At 42.5% G+C, this 20661-nt stretch overlaps 1 protein-coding gene across 1 annotated transcript in view; it reads right to left on the bottom strand.

Annotated features, from left to right (window-relative positions):
* tenm1 (teneurin transmembrane protein 1) overlaps positions 1–20661 on the bottom strand; it is a 320904-nt gene that overhangs the window by 285287 nt on the left and 14956 nt on the right. The window contains exons 2-3 of the mRNA XM_017307003.1: positions 13422–13693; positions 4498–4830 (exon numbers count right to left, since the gene is read on the bottom strand). Of these exons, the coding sequence (XP_017162492.1) occupies positions 4498–4830; positions 13422–13638 (550 nt within the window). The 5' untranslated portion in view covers positions 13639–13693. The remainder of the gene's footprint in view (positions 1–4497; positions 4831–13421; positions 13694–20661) is intronic.

The following is a 20661-nucleotide window of genomic DNA, read 5'->3' as shown; positions in this document are numbered from 1 at the left end:
GCACACACGCGCACACACACGGTGAGCAACTAAATTGACTTGTCAGCTTCAATCAGACGGGGAACAAAAGGATTCCTGCCAATTTGAAGCTGACATCATTAATGGGTTTGGGAGGGAGGGGGGGACAAACTCTGAAGACAAAAGGGACAGCGAGGTCGGTCCGACTTAAAATGCGCTTTCATTTTTTGGCAGGGACGCCGGCTTTTTGATTCCAGCCGGCATCTTTTTTCGCGAGTGGCTCTAACTTTCATTATCACTGGAAACACGGGGAGCGGGGGGCGTGGGAGACTTTGTTGTGCTGATGGAAAGAAATGTGACATCCATAATGCATTTCCCATTAGAGGACGGCACGCATGGACACACCTGGTCGTGTGTCACAACGAGATGGACAGGAAGAGGATGAGAATAAATAGGCTGGAGAGAGAGAGAGAGAGAGAGAGAGAGAAAATACAGAAAGGCATTGCAGATGAGAAAGAGGTATACGCTGCTTTGCATAGTATTCAAGCCCCCGTGAAAATTTGCCATGTTTTAATCACAAACCGCTGCGTTTCTCGTTGGGTTTCTGGGCGATGGGCAGCGGCAGTAGATAATTGTGAAGTAGAGGGAAAATCGAGAAGTGTTTTTCACAAAATAAGTCTGAAACGTGTCCATTCGACTCGGTGCGTGGCAGTGGGGTTACGACAGCATATAATTCCACGTCTTTTGCCAGGTTTTGCTACAGCAAAAGATCGCAGTTTGGCTGGAGAACGCCTGTGGGGAGTGGTTTCAAACGTTGCCACTGATCCTCAATTAGATTTTTTTTCCAGAATCGCCCTGTATTTAGGTTCTGCTTGTCGTAAAAGTTTGATTATAAAAAAGACAAACACTTTTTGTCACATGTAACGTTTTCCATTGTAATTTCACCCTAATAAAAAATGAAAAGTCATCATCTGCATCAAACACCCACCCTGGACCGGTCAACTTTATGTCACTGTTAAACTGCAGTTGGAGGCCAACAAAAACTATCAGATTAGTCCAAGGGCCACAAATGACCTCCAGGACATGAGGGACATCAGAATAGCTCRCTCAAAAAAAACAAAAAAAAAACTTTTTATCTTTTAAAAAACACCTAAAACACAGACACACACCAGTCATTGTCATAAATATGGGCGTAGGTTCGTTTCCCAGGCCTGATCTGATGTGTGAAGTTATGCCTCATACCCAAACAATGATTTCAATTTCTCTACAGCGATAACCATGACCCGTCTGCTGTGTCCATCGGTTCTTCTGATGCTGTTTGATAAAAAAATAAAATTCTCAAACAAACCTGTCAGGCCTTCACTAAACAGCAACAGCAGAGCGATGAAGGCCGCACTCCAGAGCAAACACTTTATAGATTTTTCTTTTAAACCATGCATGCTTTTTCTTCCACTTCACAATTATGTACATCTTTGTGATAGTCAATCGCAAAAAAAAGAATTCCAGTAAGACGCGTAGAAGATTTTGGTGGAAATGAAAGACAGTGTGAAAAGTTGATAAGTGATGAATCCTTAAGCATGAGGGGGGAGCGCCCCACGAGARCATGTTAAAGTTTGCAGAGCGGTGGGACGTACGTCATGCGACGTATGAAATCCGTGCATAAACCAGCTTTCCTGGTGCACCGTTGCAGAAAAGCCAAGTGCTTTGAACATTCAAATCCCCCTTTTCACTCCTGTCACTTCATCCGTGCTAGTGCAGTTCTCATCTGAACATCCCCCTTCTCTCTCTCTCTCTCTGCCGCTGTCGTCGACATTTTTGGGGCTTTTTCCCTCCAAACCCCCCCCGCCCCCCGGATGAGGCTGGAGCTCCTCGTGCTAAACGGTAATAGCTTTTCTGCATATGCACGCAGCCATCACAAATTGATTAGCACGTAATGCTGCGGGCCCTCCCAGCTCCCTTCACAGTCTCACCTGCCTTGCGTCGATGGATTTTACTTCCAGGCTTACCGCACGTCTGTCCATCAGGCCTGCCGGTCATTAAACTGCACCCCTCCCCATGGCCCCCGGGCATGACACAAACAGCCGCATCTTAAAAAAAAAAAAAAACTCTACCTCTTCTCCAGTCTCGGTGTCAGTCTCAGCGCTCTAAATCTCCRTCTTACAGTCAAAGCCAGCTTCTCCTTCACCTGTTTTAACCTCTGCTGCTCATTTTCTTTTATTCTCATTCTAATTATACCATTACATTACCATTTCTATTCTCTCATTTGCATTTCTTGCTCTGCCTGTCTCTTATTCTTTCCATCTCTAATTCTTTCTTCCTTTTTTTTCACCCTCTCTCTCCCTCTCTCTCTCGTCCTGTGTCACCCCTTTCTCTTCTCAGCAACTGAATTTGTTCCACCTTTTTTGCGGCACATAAACAGACAGTGCCCTTGGGGACGGGTTGGAGAGCTCGGCTTTTGTTTGTGTGCTCCTCTAACTAACTCTCCATCTGCAGGGAGCCCAGCCAAACCCAGCAGCGCACGACAGCTAGCTGGCACCGACCCAGACTCTTCTCTAGTTGGCCCTGCATCGCCATCCCCGCCTCTCAGCTTCTCCTCCTCCTTCCAGGCGATAGTCTTCCCACAGAGGCTGTTGTCAACTGCCCTCAGGCAGCCAGTCAAGCATCATAGCCATGTGACCTCTTCAATTTCTCCTCTTCAGAAGCGGAAAACCAAACCCTGCCCCCTGTTCGCTATGGATATTCTGTCCTTTTTTTTTTTCCTCCCCCTCGAGTTACACAATGTAGAAGTCTGCTGTTAGACTTTCCCCCGGTCCCGCGGATCACCTCCAAATGCAAGCTCACCAAATAACCTATAGCACATTTTCTGGATTAAGTTACATCAAAGAGCCTTCAAAGAGTGTGCAGTGTGAGCATTAGCATGGGTTCAAAAGCCCAGAGTTTCAATCATGTAATTGCCCAGGGCTGGAACGTAAACCTTTGAAAAAGGTGAAGAGTCATATGTTGTTTTTTGGGGAGTTTTGTGTTGTTGTTGTTGTATTTCCGTTGCAGGAAATTCTATATTATCATAATGAGACTGCAGTGAATATGAATGACAGAAGTTGTCTGACTCTTTTCACAGGCTTCAAACGTCATCCTTCATAAAAACACATCCAGCTCATGAAAAAAGGCAACATGTTGTGAAATATGAGAAATATTGTGCTGCTTCACCGTTGAGGGACCTTGTGGCATCCGATTTAGCTGCACTCCAAAGGGGAAGAGCCACTGAACATGACATCGGAACCGGTAAACAACTTATTRCATCTGGAATTTATTCCCTGATTCCCACAACAAAACTTTTATACCAATTTTTGTCCTGTACCTTCCCCACGATCTTAAGGATGCCTCAGTTACTGGGGTGGCCCTTAAGATAAACTCGAGAGAGATTCCAGCCGTGTGTTAAGAGTGATCCGGTCCGCGCGGAAAGATGTCAGGACCCCAACCGGTCTAAAATCGGGAATATTCAGCATGCTGGCTTGACCTGGTCCAACGTCGCAGCGTGTGTGGCGTCCCATGAGGACAACCGAGCACACAGTCTGTTGAACGCGGTGTCCAGCCAATTAGAAAGCGAGGTGACGGAACCACAGAGCRAATCTAAAATAAAAGACAAAGCAACAGCCACGGCGCAGTAGATAGTAGAYGCTGAAAGCTTCTTTTTGTGTTGTTGTTTTTTCTCTTAAATATCATCCACAAGCTAACGCCGTTGCTTCCTCTCAGTCGGCCATGTTTTGTTTACTCTCAGCTCTTCGTCTCGAGACGTTTTGAGAGATCTCCCAAGCTTTTTATCATCTCTTGGGTTTCAAAATCAGCCGATAATTTAAGAAAGCCAGGAATAGTGAGTTTAAGTTGCAGAGATGTTTTGATGCCAAATTTGTCTGGGTTTGAAGCTATTTTTTAAAATGAGGTCTCCATTGAATTATAGTCTTTTCACAGTGATTAGAAATCGCATGCTCCGAGACAAACTGCAAAACGGTGTTTTTTTCGTCACAATGCCTTTAAYAGCAGACTGTGTCAACACAACAGGATACGTCAAGAACTCCTGTGAAGTAAATGTGAATCTAATCTATAGACGCAGCAACAAAGCACTCGCCTTCTTTGCCATAACTTAATATCTTGCACTTAATTTAGMAATTTAYTTACTGAGCGGTATTTGAAAGTGATTTTTTTAAAGATAAAATTYACTTTRAAGAGAAGTGCAGTGTTTTAATTTTTGCAATATCTCGTCTTGTGAGATCTTGTTTTCTACTGGTAGAAAACAATTTACAACTGTGTCGTAGCTGTAACTTAAAACTCCATGAACAAAATGTGACCAAAAACGAAATGATTTAGCGTTCCAGGATCRCACATGTATTGCAACAATGCTGCACGCATCGGCTTTTCCATTGGCTTCTCAACTGGACTTTTCATCAGTTTTACACCCAAACCTTTGAAACCCTCGGTATTCCTCCACATCCTGTTAATCCCCCCGTCAGCACCGTTKTTTCTAACGCTCTCTGCACTCACCGTTGTCGGGCTCAGACTTCCTGTCGTGCTCCGTGTCRGTGAGGGACAGGGCCGAGTTGGCGCGGCTGGTCAGGCAGGAGCTCTGCTCGGACTTKAGGCCGCGCATCCACATGTGCTGCAGGCCGTGAGCGGGAGACGGGTCCACCTCCGGCTCCGTGTCCACGTCGGACCCGACGCCGAGCGAGTACCCGCGACTGTGGACGTGAGCCGCCGGTCCGGTGCACAGTGCTTCCTCCTCCTCTTCCTGATGCTGCCGCGGCTGCTGCTGCGGTTGCTGCTGATGGATGTGGTAGTCGGGGCTCCTTATCTGCCCAGCTTTGCAGAAGTCTAAATCTAGAAGAGACAGAGGGGACATGCAGATTGAGATCAAGCTCTGCAGGCTCTAGCACGGCGTGCGTTTCTATTTGACTTGGCTCCCAGAGTAAGCCGATCATGGTGTCCGTTACTCCAAAGTCATGTGGAGAGACATAATCCTATTTGAGTAGGCATTTATTAAAAGTTGGTTTTTTCCCCCCTTTTTCTTTTCTTTTCTTTTGGAGTTGAAATCTCAATCAAAATGCCACCCACAATCTTTCTTAAGCATTTTCAACGGAGCCATATCCTGTTCTGGCTGCCTGATGTGTGTTATTGAGCTTGAGATGTATCGAACCGCTGCTCAAACAGAGCACTGATCTCATCTATATTCTCCTTGGTGGGGTGAAGAGATCAGATAAAGATCAAACCTTATTAATATTGACTCAGACTGAGGGAAAAATTGAGCCTCATACACTTTCAGGTATTAGAACGCCCTCCAATCTCAGGCATCAACCTGTTATCTGAGAACATCAGATATACTGTGTTAGTCCTCTGGTTACACTTCAATTCGATTCAATTCAATTGAGCACTGACTTTTTTTTTTTTTTTCCCGTAGAAGCAGTTGAGTAAATTTTCTTCCTTACTCTCTGAGTTTTCTATTTAGAATGCATAAGTGGGAAGTGATGGAACTGATGTGATTTTGAAGAAGGCGATGGATAAATTGAAATCTATACAGATGAAAGCCAACAGGCTCCGGCGAGATCTCCAGAAAGGAGAAAGGTTTCCCGCGGCTAATGCGTGAGTCGGGTCAGGCCCTCGGAAGAAGAACCACGGCGTTTCAATAAGGGTCTGCAGTCCCACTGACCACTCCACTGACCGGCGGTGCTTCCCGCCGCGCGTGTTTGATGGGGTCAAGACCAACTGTAGCTCCCATACTGTTCTGCTGGTATTAAATCGCCTAAGATTGGTCACCGCTACACCTCTGTTTAGCCCAAATTGGCTGCAAAAGGGCACTTCAGGAGCAAATTGGCTATTTCCCAGTAGCAACAAACACGGATGGACTGCAAACTAAAAAAAAAGTCTTCTCACCRTTTTGGTGCGAAGCATATTTATAATGTAACAGGATTTTCAGAGGATGATTAGAGGGGGGAATCGGTCTTTTAAATAACGGCCCATTTCATGCTATTACAGCAAGCTGCTACTGGCACTTCAGCAAAAAAAAAAAARAAAAAGAAAAGCTATTTATACATTACACTTCTTTTGCTGAGTGTTGTATTTGTTTTAAGTAACTGCCAAAACAATTTGGCTGATATTGTGCCCTGTAATAGTGAGGCTGTAATGTGAAAAAGATAAGTGCAGTGCTCTGAAAAAGGATCTCGAGTTTTACACATAGCAATTTTCCATTTTGGTATGTTAATCTATTCTTAATTAAAGACTAMGTTTGATTAGCTCTCTGAACAGTCTCTTTAACTTTACATTTGCCCAGAATCCAGAAATAAAGAACTTGTAAATGGAACATTTTTTTATTTTTATTTTTTAAATAAGTCCACTTTGTAAAATTGCCACAGTGTGACGTCTGAAGATCTCGGAAAATTTCCACTTGACCCGAACGAGTTCAAAAAAGAGTTGAAACAGATGAAAATGAATCGATGTTTACAGTATAACCCAGTATAATCTCCTATAATGAATATAGCATGAAATGCTGGTGTGTTTTATTTTTTACCAACGTGTTAATGTTGCTGAGTGTGGAGTTCTGAGCTCTGATCTGGGAACGCTGTCCAACCCAATTTAGCCATGTTCCGGTTCCAAGACTGAAAAGCAAAGGGATTTGCTAAATGCTGCTCCCAGTTTAACAGGCTAACTGCAATACAAACTGATAATAATACACACCATATTACACACCTAAACAGGTAAAGTGAATAACCCTGATAATGTTGTGCTCATGGAACCTGTTAGTAGATCGATTACATCTAACTAACAACTTTAAAGCTAATGAGTTAGAAACAGGAAAAAGTGGCTAAACGTAAGGAAGCTAACAAGTTTGACAATGGCCAGATTGCGATGACTGGCTCACAATCTGGCTCATCAATGCACCTTGGGAGTGAAAGCTTAGCCCATGTGGTTTTCTTCCAACAGACGAGCCACCGTAGCTTAAATTATCGAGGAAACCAAAGCTGGCTTTTATTAAAACAGGTTTCCGAATATGCAATATACTACAGTGTGTTGCGTACGGGCAGCTGAAGAATGGCAGATTAATCGGTGGGTCCATGCTGTCCACCAATCAGAGCATCAGAGCTGGAACACAGAGTGCTGGAAGAAGTTAGCTTGATCTGATGAATCATGTCTTCATTTTCATCTTGTGGATGACTGCATGCCATTTTGGAACACATGGTACCAGGGTGCATTATGGGGGGGGATAAATAAACAAAAAGGCGGTACAGGTGGTCTGATGCTTTGGGGAATGTTCTGCTCAGAAACATTGAGTCCTGCCAATAATRTGTATGCAAACTAGCTACCAAAGAACTGCTGCAGGTCATGTGAACTCTTTCTTGGAAATGATATTCACTAATAATTGCGGACTATTTTATAAGAAGGACTATGCTCTGCAAAAAAAAAAAAAAAAAAGTGGTTCAAAACAGGTTTAGGAAGCTTAACAAGTTGGAGGCATAAAATTTGGCATCTGAAACCAAAATTATGACCCTGTCCAGCATCTGTGTCGCCTGCTATGCAAAAGAAAGAAATCAATCCAATTTGCAGGACTTAAAGGATCTAGTACTAAAATCTTAGGGTCTGTTTTTTCGTSGTCCAGTTAAAGGCCTGGACCACTGCAATGGTTGGGCTATTTTAGCACCAAAAGATGGACCAACACAACATGAATCATGAATGTCTTTCCTTCATTTTATGCATCCAAGCACTAAAGGAACATGTTAAAAAAAATCAATGCAGTACCAGTATGTTTTGGACACACATCCTCAGAGGTCCAATGAAATGGTTTGATTCTGTAAAGTGTAAAGATCCCCAATTWTATAAGTCAGCATTTGAAAAAGATTTCAGATTTCTGAGTTCACATTGAATCCACAGGATCTTCAAAATAAAGTTTAAATAATGGTGCATAAAATTGTGTTTAGCATATTTATTGTGTGCATATATAACCGGGTTGTATTTCTATTTTGCTATAAATACACAACATGTCTTTTTTTTGTTGTTGTTGTTATTTGGATTGTTCCTTACCCTGACTGTAAACTCCTTAGAAAACGCCATCATTGTTATAACCGTGTGACTTTAAGATCAGGAGCCCTTTCTCTTTATTTCTTCTTCTGTGGTATTGCTGTTAAATTGTTTGCGCCCCTGAAGCCCTGCCCTTTTGTCAAGTTTGTCCTGCGGGAGAGGACTTGGCGGCCGATAACACGGTTGTTTTCTGTTTTGTTGTTCTCGTCAGAATAAACTGGGGAACCACCGATTTCAAGGAAAAACCGTGCCCCGGCCTAATTATTCAATAAATCCAGCACAGTGCAGAAAAGATCCAGTTACACATGGATGGATGGATGATTAGTCGTAGAAAAAACTCTAAGTGGCAAAATGAATTTGTGGTTTTCTCTCTGTTGCTGCTCCACTTCCTTCTCTCTGCACAGGCTCGGAGGCAAACCCGGCCGCCGGAACCGTTTCCCACGGGGTGTTTTGCAGATTCTTGCATGCAGGTGCAATTTTCCATAAGCTTTCATTTCGCTGTTTTAGTTCAGAGTCAGTGGGATGAAGAAATTTGTTTTGTCAATAATGCGTCACTGCAAAGATTGGAGTACAGTGAAAAGTGTGTAACACCTATGGGATGTCTGCGCTCGAGAGCCTGCCTGCTACTTCACACTTACTTAACCATTTGCTCACAGTAAGGTGGCTGATTTTTTATTTTTTGGTGGCAAACCCTGGCCAATGCTTGCTTAGCACCAATCCTTTCTCTTCCCACTTCTTGAATGAAAAATACTTCTATTTTGGTATAAACGTTACGATGGGCCAGAGTTCCTAAAGACCAGAAAGCCATTAAAAAGTTAAGAGCACAATCTGTTTATTCTGGTTTATTCAAAGTGAAACTTCTACAATTCAACTTCTTAAAACGTCAGAGTGGAGCTGTAATAAGACGAGCTCTCTGGGCGACTGGCCATTGTTGCCTTGAAGTTAGTTATTATTGCTTATAGATCAAGTTTGCCACAGAGTGGCCCCAATCTAAAAGTGTGTTTCAAATGTTAATGGATCACAGTTGACAGCCAATTTACATGTTAAAGAAAAGTTTCTTTAAGAAACTTTACTGGATGGAGTTATTGGAATACCCAAGGCTTTTAGCTGGGGATGCTCTGGACATCCAAGGTTGCCAGTGATGCTCTTTAGACCTACGCTGTCCCTCCAAAGYAAGAACTATATCCGCATTCTGGRTATTACTGTTCCCAGMTCCTGTTGGACTCACCTGTGCTGCCTTGTTCCTGATCAGGACATTCAGGTGGACTCTAGTAGGGTGTCTGAATAGAGRCCGTCGCCACCTTTGCTTTTTACAGAAGATGGTGCCTGGGTCAACATAAACGGCCAATGGTTTTCGGCATCCTCTTAATTTAATCACATTTGTCTCAACCTGAATAAGAGGCGACTAACTCCTGCAGATTTATCTACTGTGGATGGGGAGCAGCAAGAGTTGAAAAGCATTTCCCACTAAAAGGATGCATTACCATGGAAGTGTAGAAAAAAAATTTGATTCACACCTAGAAAAGCGGATGTTGCTTCATGTTGCAAGAGACGGCTGTTCTCGTTTTACAGTCTGCAGTTAAAGTCAGTCTTTCATGGTTCATAATGTATGGAATAATGTATATAAACACCGTTTGTGTGCAGCGTTATTGATTGGTGTGGATTTCTCAGACACCTAGAGGGGACAACACATTAACTCCCAAGTAATCACTTGACAACTTTCTAGGCATGAGGTTAAACTTAAAGCAAGATGTTTGATGTCTCMACATCATGGACCATAAATAATMCAAATATATCAATGTTGTGAGTTTACAGTGTGAYGTAAAGAGTCTTGTTTTAACCTYAATCTTTACTCTTTTCTGCTCCGTGGCTTTGCAGTTTGAACCTTTTCGATGCAGTAAAAGTTTTCCTAAAAACTGGAACTGAGCTACGAAGCGAAAGCTATAGATCATAATCTTTGCATAATTACTCAAATAAAGATAAATTCGTATTTGGGAAGTATTAAGATATTATAAAAATATATTATGCGTTTAGAAACTGCTGATGACCTCTCGATGATTTGAAATAATTCATATTTGTGGACAAAACGTCTCTGATGCGCTATGCGCTGTGGAGGCTGAAGTTAAATGTTGTACAGAGACCAAGAAACGTTTTTGCAGCATATATTTSTGAGCAGAGCAGTATGTTTTCCTAAACAACAACAAACAGGGTTTTATGCTCCGAAGTAAATGCGTTAATTCACAATTCATCAACATCCCAATAAGTGCTSTATTGGGTTGAGAAAGACAGTAAGACAGTAAAAGATTGAGATTAGCTGAGGAGTTATAACAATAAGAAATGATCCATCATAATCAGAGTTTAACCGGGTGATATAATTTCCATACATGCCCAAACGATTAAACCGCTGTATGGCAGCTTATTTTTGAATAATTTAAACATTTAGACTGCAACAGATTCTTGCTTTTGTAGACAGAATATTAAACAGTGTGAATTGATGAATTTATACAGCTAATTAATTTAATAAGCTAACAAAAAAACTCATTAATTTGGCTGGCTCCCCCGAATGCAGCGTGAAACAATCAGGARGATGTGGATCGAGCTCTTTATCAGTCCATCTATCAACACTATTTCTCTTCTGCAAACAGGCTCAGCAGAGACAGGTGCAATGCAGGAAGGGAAAAGGTGATACGGAGATGGAGCGAGGGGGGAAATCACAGTGTTCTGAAAAATAAACATCTGGAAAACGAGAGAGGAGGAGAGGACAAGATGTGTCGGTTTAAGAGATGAAGGGAAATATGAAGAGCAGAGGTGGGGAATTAGAGGAGGGAGGATTTGGCTGATCTTTGTCAGGAACACTGTAATCCATTAAAAATGTCACTGGAGGCAACGATCCCCCCCCTTAACAGTTGGTTACATGGATATGGTAGACTATATATAACTCCGACGCCCAAAGATGAACAGATGTGCTGCGCAGAACCGGCTGCCATTGACATTTAAAAGGGCTGCTTTGGGGGTCCTTCTACACCTCACCATATGACACTGATAGTTGGAGATGATGTTTGCTATAGAACCGGAAAGGTTGGGAAGGCACCGCAGAAAGCAAGTGCTTCCTGACACCACGGTCCCCTTTTTAGATATTGAAGCACGATGACAAATGGCCTCCACGGCGCTGCGTGTCGCGAGCATCGTATCAAAATCCCTCGCAGGTGGCATTCAAACCACGGGACCCCGGCGGTGACTTACTACTCAGGAGTTGAGTCTGTTATGAATGTTTATTGCTACTTGTTAGCCAGTTGTTGGGAAGGCTCCTACGAGGTGGCAGGGGGTTGAGGAGAGCACGGGAAAGCGTCTATTGATCACGGCGAGCCGCGTGAGAAAGGCAGACTTCTCCCTACGAGGTGCGATTTCTCTCTTAACACCTCGCGTGACCTGCATACAGCCCATCCATCACAACGCGCCTTGGCCTATTTCTCCTCCCGTCAAGCGGCCGGGAGAAATCTTTTGGCGCGCTCGCGTCAGCCGGAGTGTGTGCCTTTTGTCAGGCCGTGTCCATCTGGGAGTGTGCGTGTAATGAAGGGTGGTGTTCCACCCCAGGTGAGGGCAGAGAGGTTCGGGGTTGACCTAGTTTAGCTGTGGGAGAGAAATATCACCTCCGTGGAGAAGAGGTAATTGGCTGCCTCCGACTGTCCTTCTGGCTCATGGTGGACTGTAATAAGTAATTCACACAGGTCCTTTCAGGGACCTCTGAGTGCGGTGTGCTACGTGTGTCTGCCAATATGCACCGTATGTCATTAGCCATGGGTCAGCAGGAGGTGGCGCCTGTAATATTAATTAAAGTAAAAATAGGTATCGTAATATGATTTTATTTTATATCAAGTGGTTGTTTTCAATACATAAGAAATGCAGGATTTCATCTCTTTACTGAATTAGCTGATTAATCAGTTAGTTTATCGATCCCATTGGTGAGCATGTTGTTGCTGAAAAGGCACGCTGCAAAAAGCTTGTGAACACATTAAATGTTATCGTAATAACAGTTATTAAGTTTCCATACCTTAACTATTCATGCTATTTGCGACCATAAGTTAGTTCAAGTTTGTCTTTTTGTAAGCTACGGAAAAGTGTGCTAGTGGTTTTCTTTCAGGAAGTTGAAGTAAACAAACCCACCCGTATGGTACGGGTAGTGGTAGGAAGGTAGGTAGTTTTATCTAAATAGCACATTTTCAGCAACAAGGCAATTCAAATGCTTTGCATAAATTAGAAGAAAATTCAAACAAAATAACAAACCTAAGGAAAGAGCAAAAGAAGAAAAAGTAAAACAAAAAAACTATGTTAGTTCCCCATGTTTAAGAATAAGTGGTCTGCAATTTATGAACCAGTAGGGGGTTCCTCTGGGTTCTTGTTCTAATAATATTGATCTAAGGCAGTAAGAAGAGTTCCTCTGGATTCTAAGTTTGTTCTAATTCCTGAAAGAAAAATCCTTTGAAGTATGTAAACTAAATAACCTAAAGTTTATCAGTGGATGTTACTAGACACTATGGCTGTGAAAATAATTGGTATTTTGAAGATATGCAGCATAATCAATAGTAAAATATTTATTTGCTAGATGAACTGGGCCTTTTTCATCTTCCCAAGTTGATACATAATTTCACATGAAGATTGCAGACACCAAGTCAGCAAAATCATTCCCTTAGTCAGTGGGTGACAACATTTTGCCTTTTATCATAACCATAGTTTTATTAAAGTCTTGAGGAGCCAGCATGGTCGCGTGGTTTTCGGATGTTCATTTCCTCACAGACCTTTCAAGGTTCACGAGACACACGTAGCTGAGCTCTCCGTCCCGCTGCACTGTATGACGTGGTGTTTCGTATTGTTTGGTTTACAACAGCAATCACTTCAGAGAGGAATCACTGTTGAGTTCACTAGTTCGACGTCGGAAATAATGACTGACAGGCTGGAAAACCTCATTTCATTTTTCACAAAAAAAAATTACGAACGGAAGTCACTGGTGAACAATTTTCCCACTGCATTGGACCAGTACTGAGCAGGGGGGAGTTTAATATTTCAGCACATGGTTCCTTGAACAAAATCTGCTCTCTGACTGAAAAACCCGTGTTCTGGACATCTGCGCCACCCGACGATACATCCTACCTGGCACAGATAGAACAGCAGCTCTATGGAAGTTGATTAGTGTTGTTTTCCACGTAAAAATACCATCCGTGAAATCAAAAGTTCCCCATGGGGGTTGTGACATAACACGACATAAGGCCAAGAACAAAATGGCGTGATTTTTGGACTATGGGAATTGATTTCGTCAGTTCGGCTCGACCACGCAGAGCCTTCCGGTGTTTCTTGATACTGGTAACAAAACTGTGCTGAGATTTTGTTCACAATTTGTCGACTACCTGGTTGGGGTTGGCTGTAGTTGCTCTGTCTGTCACGGTGAGACCCAAGGGTGAGGCGAAGCTCGTGTGTGTAGTCTGGCAGAGTTTCTCGCGAAGTGTAGGAGCGATGATGAGTACGGCCATCCTCGCTCTCGTCGGACGAGCTGGTGTAGGACATCTCCATTTCATGGCGGCCCTTAGACAGTGGCTGGTAGGGTTTGCTGTCCATCTCCTCCATGGCTCATAGGGCTCCACTTAGTCACTCAGCAAAGCCACGGCGCAGAGAGCACACTCTGAAAAGGCAAGAATGGTGGATGAGAAGGAAAAGAAAGCAAACAGACACAGAAAATACAACACTGGCTTTTATGAAAAGCGTAAGGATGTCCACAAAAACGCGTAGATCGGCTAAAAGGAGACCAAATTGGCTAACCAAGCGTCGTTGTTAAATTTAGACATGATCTACAGGCTATTTTCTTGTCTCTCTAAAGTAAGACCTCAACAGTGATGAAAACAACGGTAGACATCCAGCGTTTGGAAATTAGGATCAAGGAAGATTGGGTAAGAAAATGAAGCGCAGAGGATTGTACAGACAGAAAGAAAAGAAAATAGGACAGTAATTCTGTTATTTAACACATGGGAACAGCACCTGTAAACTCCAATTACTGCGAGTATTTATACGCAGTATGTATCTCCTTTCATACTTCACACCTAAGGTTACCACCTAATCAATGCGCAAACGGGAGGCACGGCAGCCTCTCTACCTTCATGTGCTCAAAGGAAAACCGGCTTAAATCAAACGAGGTTTAGTGTTCTGCCAGTCGCGGCCACCGCTTGCACTAATAACTCTAAGCTTTATCTCTCTCTTACAGGCAACCATTCACAGGCCGCAGATAAATCATCGAATTCGTCACCGAGCTCCAGGTCTGTCACTCTCATTAAACACTGCGGTTCACCATCGTCGTGAAGTGGTGATGGAATACTTTTTGACAACAGTCTTTTCAGTGTCATTGGTCTCCCAAAATGAAAGCTGATAAATCAACTCTTTTACTGTACCGCTCACATTCCCTCATGTGCCTCTCAATCACGTCAAAATCTACTTCTGATAATGTCCACCATCGTGCTCTTATAACGCCGTAACTAATGATTGATTGGGACTATGATTAGGGCATAGAAGGAGTGATTAGAAAATACTTCATTCATATTAGTTCCCTTTCACCGTGCCCCGTTGAAGGCCTTTCCAGCCTATTTCCTGCAGTTATAAAGCTTCTAAATGGAGCTTGAGAGGGTCATTGCTCATAGAGACAAAGTGCTATGGTATTGACCTCTTCAGGGAGTCCTGTAGTCCATATATCAAAGCCATTAGAGCGTGCCTGCTCAATACCTCAGAGATCTGCAGCACAGGGTGATCACCACTAGTCTGATACAAGTTTACAGCTGACCTTTCTACCACTGCAGTAATGCTTTTATTCCACCTGAAGGGCTCCTTCCCCTGGCCTTGCGCTCACCCTCCTCCWCCTCCTCCATGTGAAGACACCTGCGCACACGTCCAGACCGCCCACTGACCCCTGACAGCAAACTGTCGGAATATGGGCCAAATCGTTTGCATCTTCATCTCAGCCCCGCCCGGCCGCACGCCTCGTCATGGCATGAATAATCTGTAAATGTTCCACACTTGTCTGCCTGCTCCATTCAGTGTTTGGCCTTGAATTTAATGACAGCGCGAAGCACAACAAAAGACTGAAAACACAAAAGCGAATTTAGCCGGGCAATTGTGTTAGCCCCGCACTGTAGCGTATACAGTACAGCCTTTTACGACGGACACTTGTGGTTTCCCTGCAATCACGATGCCTTTCATTTTGATTGGCAGGAGTTATTGCAAGGAATCAAAGCCAGCTATTATCTCAGCTGCCCTGTCAAAACGGGATTGACTGGTGTCACCTTCTCTCTGGTACGGCGTGGTGCAAGTATACATTAGCCTGTGAGCTCTGAGCTTGCTGCAGGCACTGACTGCTGTCTGTCTCCACAGAGGCCCTCTTTCTTTTTTTGTCTGCCACCCTCTTACACGCAAGAATGAAAGCATGCAACGCTGCACAAGGACACACAGTCTTTTCCCCCCACCCCACCACATCATCACAGGCGCTCACATACCGAGCGTAATCAGAACACGTCGCTTGCATGTCGTTTTGTTTGCATAAAGACGTGTGCTATACCAAAACAAACCATCTCCTTTCTTTTGTTCAATTTCACATTTGCTCTGCTTGCCCTTCCTAGCCTCAACACTTTCCACCCTCCATCTCCTCCTCAGAGAGCCGTGCATTTAGAGAAGTAAGCCTGCTAGCAGGGGTTATTCCACCTAATTCTTGCCCACAGTGGGGTGCCCATTAGGGGGCTTGATTCTTGGGTTTGATGTCAAAATCTGGCGATTGTGTTTCTTTTCTTTTTTTTCTTTTTTTTAGAGCCAAGCTCAGTTCAAACAAGTCTCATGAGCGTTCTCTGGGACAAAGTCAGCGTGCGCCACCTGAGCAAAACACCCCGGCCCAGACCGGAGCGTGCAGAGGGTGACGGAGCTCGGATTTGGCTCGCCTCGCAATAGAAAACAAACAGGAACGGAACTGGAAACATTGGAGGATGTTGGAAAAATTAGCACTGTTTCAGAATACATTTTTAATACAGGGAAGCTCAAAACCCTCCTGTATTATGTCACTCATAATTTTTTTATGTGCATGTTAAGCAATGGAGTACATGGTGTACGGGGAGTTGACTTGGGGGAAGATGAGCAAGAGCCTTGCTGTTTGTGTCGAGACATCACCAGCAGCAGCTAACAATTGTTTAGATTGTCAAAATCATAAAAAAAATAGTTTGTACAATAAATATCGTCAAGATTGATTCTACACCACTGTATTGATGAAAAGGTTGTTGAGTTTGAACTAAATGTTTGCTGCTTGAACTGGGACACTGCTGTAGGATCCAGCGACTTATCTATGAATCTACTTTTCACAAAAAATACACTCAACAGTGACTTTCATTTACTAAATGTATTTTCTGTTGGAGAAAAACAACAATACAATCTCACTTGTAATCCTTTCGATGCATTTAATTCAACTTTATGTATTCCTATAAAATATCCATCCGTCCATGTAAAAGACTGACGATCCCGACTTATCAGTTTAAGGTCGCAGGTCGGCCGGTGGCTATTTTCCACACTCACTGGCTGAGCAGCGGGGTACACCTTGGAAAGGTTGTCAATCCATCACAGGGCAACAGACACACACACACACATGCCGCACACACACCTGTACCTAAAGGCAACTTAGAGCAGTCAAATAAGCTGACATGGATATTTTTGGACAGCGCAAGAAAGCCGGATAAGGCGACTGCAGGAAAACGATGCAAACCACTGTTCCATCAGGAAGTCCTTAATCTATTTTAATATAGCTTTTATACGATTTAAAACCTAAATTAGCTCTGATTCTGTTTTTTGGATTATGTACCGCCAAATAACAATTTATAAAATAACAGTTTTTAAGTATACAATTACATCTATTATTTATAGTGAAAATCAGATTATTTTTTGTAATTTTCTTAATTTTATTTCCTAAAAGGTCTTTAGGAAATGCAAGTGCAGGATTTGTGAGATTCTACACTTGCTGCTCCCACTGGGATCCCTACCATAAATGTGTTGATCACTGGTTTGATCCATACCAGTGGTTTTAGTTTGATATCTTGTCCAGTTCATCTGAGCAAACAAAATTGGAGGGGAAATAGTGCTGCATTGTTTCCAGAATGAAAACATAAATACTGAAATGACTTTTTGAAACCACTAATTACCATTTTGTTCATTGTTTTGTTCGTTCACCAAAACGATACATATATTAAAAGCAGAACGGAGAAGTGTTTTTAATCTAACATCGGATGAAAAAGGAAAAAAAAAAATCACAAAACATGCTTGTAAAATTTTAAAAGAAAAAAAAACAATTATACAATTTGTTTTTTCTTTTTGAATATTGACAAAACCACTTGGGTATTACCTGCATTTTCGATGAATGCTTAGCAATTAATTGCTCTAACAGGCCAGAAGCTACTACTGGAGTTTAATTTTTCAGACAAAAAGATTAAAAAAAAAAAAAGAAATTCAATCAGATTTGGATGCACAAGTTTCTGTGCAAAAAATCTTGTCCAAACTTGGGTGACCCCCCGAGTAGCAACCACTTTGAAGAGAAATACCTCAAATACTGGCTATCAGCGATGCCGTCGATTGGCTACAGCTGAAGAAGTAGAACCAGTTAAGCACTTAATTAACAAATAATAACAGAACAGAAATTAAATTCATCGTGATTATGATATTTCAAATCTGAAGAGTTTTCGGTAACACTTTATTTGAAGGGCTGTGCATAAGACTGACATGACACTGTCATAAACATGACATAACACCTGACACTTTTAATGCAAAGTTGCTCTAAAAGTTGCATTGAAAGTCCATTAAAAATGCCAACTTTGCATTAAATTACCATAATTTACAAAATCATGCAAAGTTGGCATTTTTAATGGACTTTCAATGCAACTTTTAAAGCAACTTTGCAGGAATTTGCATTAAAAGTGTCATTATTTAACGAATGATACTTCATGACAACTGTCATAAACATTCATAAAGACTCGTTCATGTTCATGACAGATGTTATGTCATGTTTATGACAGTGTCATGTCAGTCTTATTCACACCCATTCAAATAAAGTGTTACAGAGTTTTCACTTGATTCTGGAAATCCAGCTGTTTGTTCAGGTTCATACTGATGTGGTTGTATATCAGCCACTCCAATAAAGTCTTCTTCCATTTCCACAAACAACTGGGCTGGACTTCTCCAACAGCATTTTAGGGACCGGCTGAGGAACAGCGCACCTCATCAACTAAAAAAAATCAACTCCGCCACTTCAGCGTCTATTCACAAGAATGCTAAAAACAAGTAATTAAAGTTTTAGGTCACAGAAATGGATCCCTGGAATGTTTAGTGGAAATGTTTCATTAAATGATATTTATGTGATATCAATATTTTGAGATTCGATTTCAGCTCTGCTTTAAATACATTAAAACGTCGACTTATTTGTTACCAGAATATATTCGGCTAAACAGTTTTCTTCTTTGACTTGCATGAAGAATGACGCACTCAGACGTATGCTGCAGGATCGATGACATCCAGACATATTAAGCACTTGAGAAATCAACAAGAAATTTTGGATCAAAATCTACCAAAAATCTTCGAAGACCATGTACAGGGTGCCACCAAGGAATATGGTTTAAAACATAGCAATGAATTAAAACAGGCCAGAAAATCCATCTGGAACTTCCAGATTTATTTATCATTGAAATGTTGTAGCCTCTGCCTTAACGGCCAACAGGTAGAGAACAAGAAAGAGAGACTAGGATGACCCTAAACAACACCAAAGACAAAACAAACAAAAAAAAACAGGTCTTGGCCTACCCCTTCATCTCCAAGCCTGACTCTGGACATTTTTAATCTTTAACAGCTATAAAACCATTTCTGAGAACTTTTGTTGCTACAAAAAGAATTGGGACACCCTTTAGAAACTATTTGTAAAAGCTACAAATAAAGGGCAAACGTGCAGAAACATGCCATTCAAATATACTTGACTTATCTCGTTTTCACACATTAATGTTCATATATATCTTGGTATTTACTGGTGAATTTGGGAATCCACCTGCCTCTGCTTCCAAATACAATGTAGGCACGTCTCATGGTTATAAACCTAAACAAATGAGTGGGACTTTATTTGTGCTACAAATGGATTAACAGTAAGCGCTTGTGTGCATTGACAATGTACGTACATGCCATTGCGGGTTTTCATTCCTAATTCATTTCTAATCAATAATTAATCACTGTGTAATGAACTCTTCAGCACTCAGTTTAACATTAATACAGAGTGACAACGCTGAGTGCAACACATGCATCGCATTACATCGTGAGCCCCTTCCTCGTCTTCAACCCTGTTATGCCTACGTTTGTTTCGTTTCAAACCCTCCCTCTCGCTTTCTCTCTCTTACACACACACACACACACGCACACACACACACACACGCACACACACACACACACACACACATTCAGCCAAACATACAAGAGGACGGGAGTGATAATCCATGGCTACACAGATGCAATAATATCTAATGGGACCCTTCACCCGCTTGATCCCCCCCATTTCCTATCCATTTATTTATTCAAACTGTGCAACTGTGGGCCAAGGCGCTATTTTTTCTTTTCTTTTTTTTTCTTTTTTTTTTTTGGTGCAAATCTGCTTAGAGGAAGCGATGAAGACTCACATACACAGTTGCCTGCCTTTAAACAGGATTTGCACTCCGAGTCATCTCCAGAGGGGCGGGGCCCCTCAGATATCCACCATAAACACAAACAACTCAGCAGAGATCGTTGCGCGCATCCGCCGAGAACCACAAGGACGAGTCAAAACCGATTTCCATTCCCCAATATCTCATGCGATTGAGCTCAAATCATGACGAACAAGAGGAGAGAGAGAGAAAAAAAAACAGAGAGAGAGAGAGAGAGAGAGGAGGCGGAGAGGAGAGGGAAAAGAGCGAGGCACAGAGAGGATTGGAGCCAGACAGAGGCAGAGAAATTGAGTTTCACATGGGTAAATAAACAAGGCGGATGGGGAGAGCGGAGTGCCATCCGACAATATTAGCTTCTCAGATTATTGATACAGTATAGTTCAAGGATTACAAATGCATTTCCACCATGCAGGGAGCATCTTATTTTCATAAGAGCCAAGAGAGACACCAGCAAAATGGGAGATACTTTCTTTGTTAGCTCCGGCCTTTCACGCTCCTTTCCCCCCTCGGAGCTTGTTTGCGCAGAGATGAGGAAAAAAAAAAAATTCCACTTTCTAAAGACGCCGCGCGAGCTGGCAGAATGACGATGAGACCCCTAAAGAAACGCGTTCACGTCGCAGCTCAAACTTATCACAGCAGATACTTCGAAAGTCAAATCGTGACAATCCCCATTGTAGCTCGCAGGTTTGATTCGTTTTTGTTTTTTTTTTCTTTTTGTCTCCTGGAGCAATGGCTTAATCATCGGATGAGAACAGCAGCACAGTTTCCAGCTACAGATGCAGATCCAGGCTACAGGTCCTACGGGAGTAAACAATGAGCCGTCAGAGGAAGACGCCTCTCCTGGAGTGAGAGTGTGTGTGTGTGTGTGTGTGTGTGTGTGTGTGTGTGTGTGTGTGTGTGTGTG

This window comes from Poecilia reticulata, linkage group LG10, assembly GCF_000633615.1.
Source record: "Poecilia reticulata strain Guanapo linkage group LG10, Guppy_female_1.0+MT, whole genome shotgun sequence".
Classification (NCBI taxonomy): Eukaryota; Metazoa; Chordata; class Actinopteri; order Cyprinodontiformes; family Poeciliidae; genus Poecilia; species Poecilia reticulata.
This window is presented reverse-complemented; position numbering and strand designations above follow the sequence as displayed.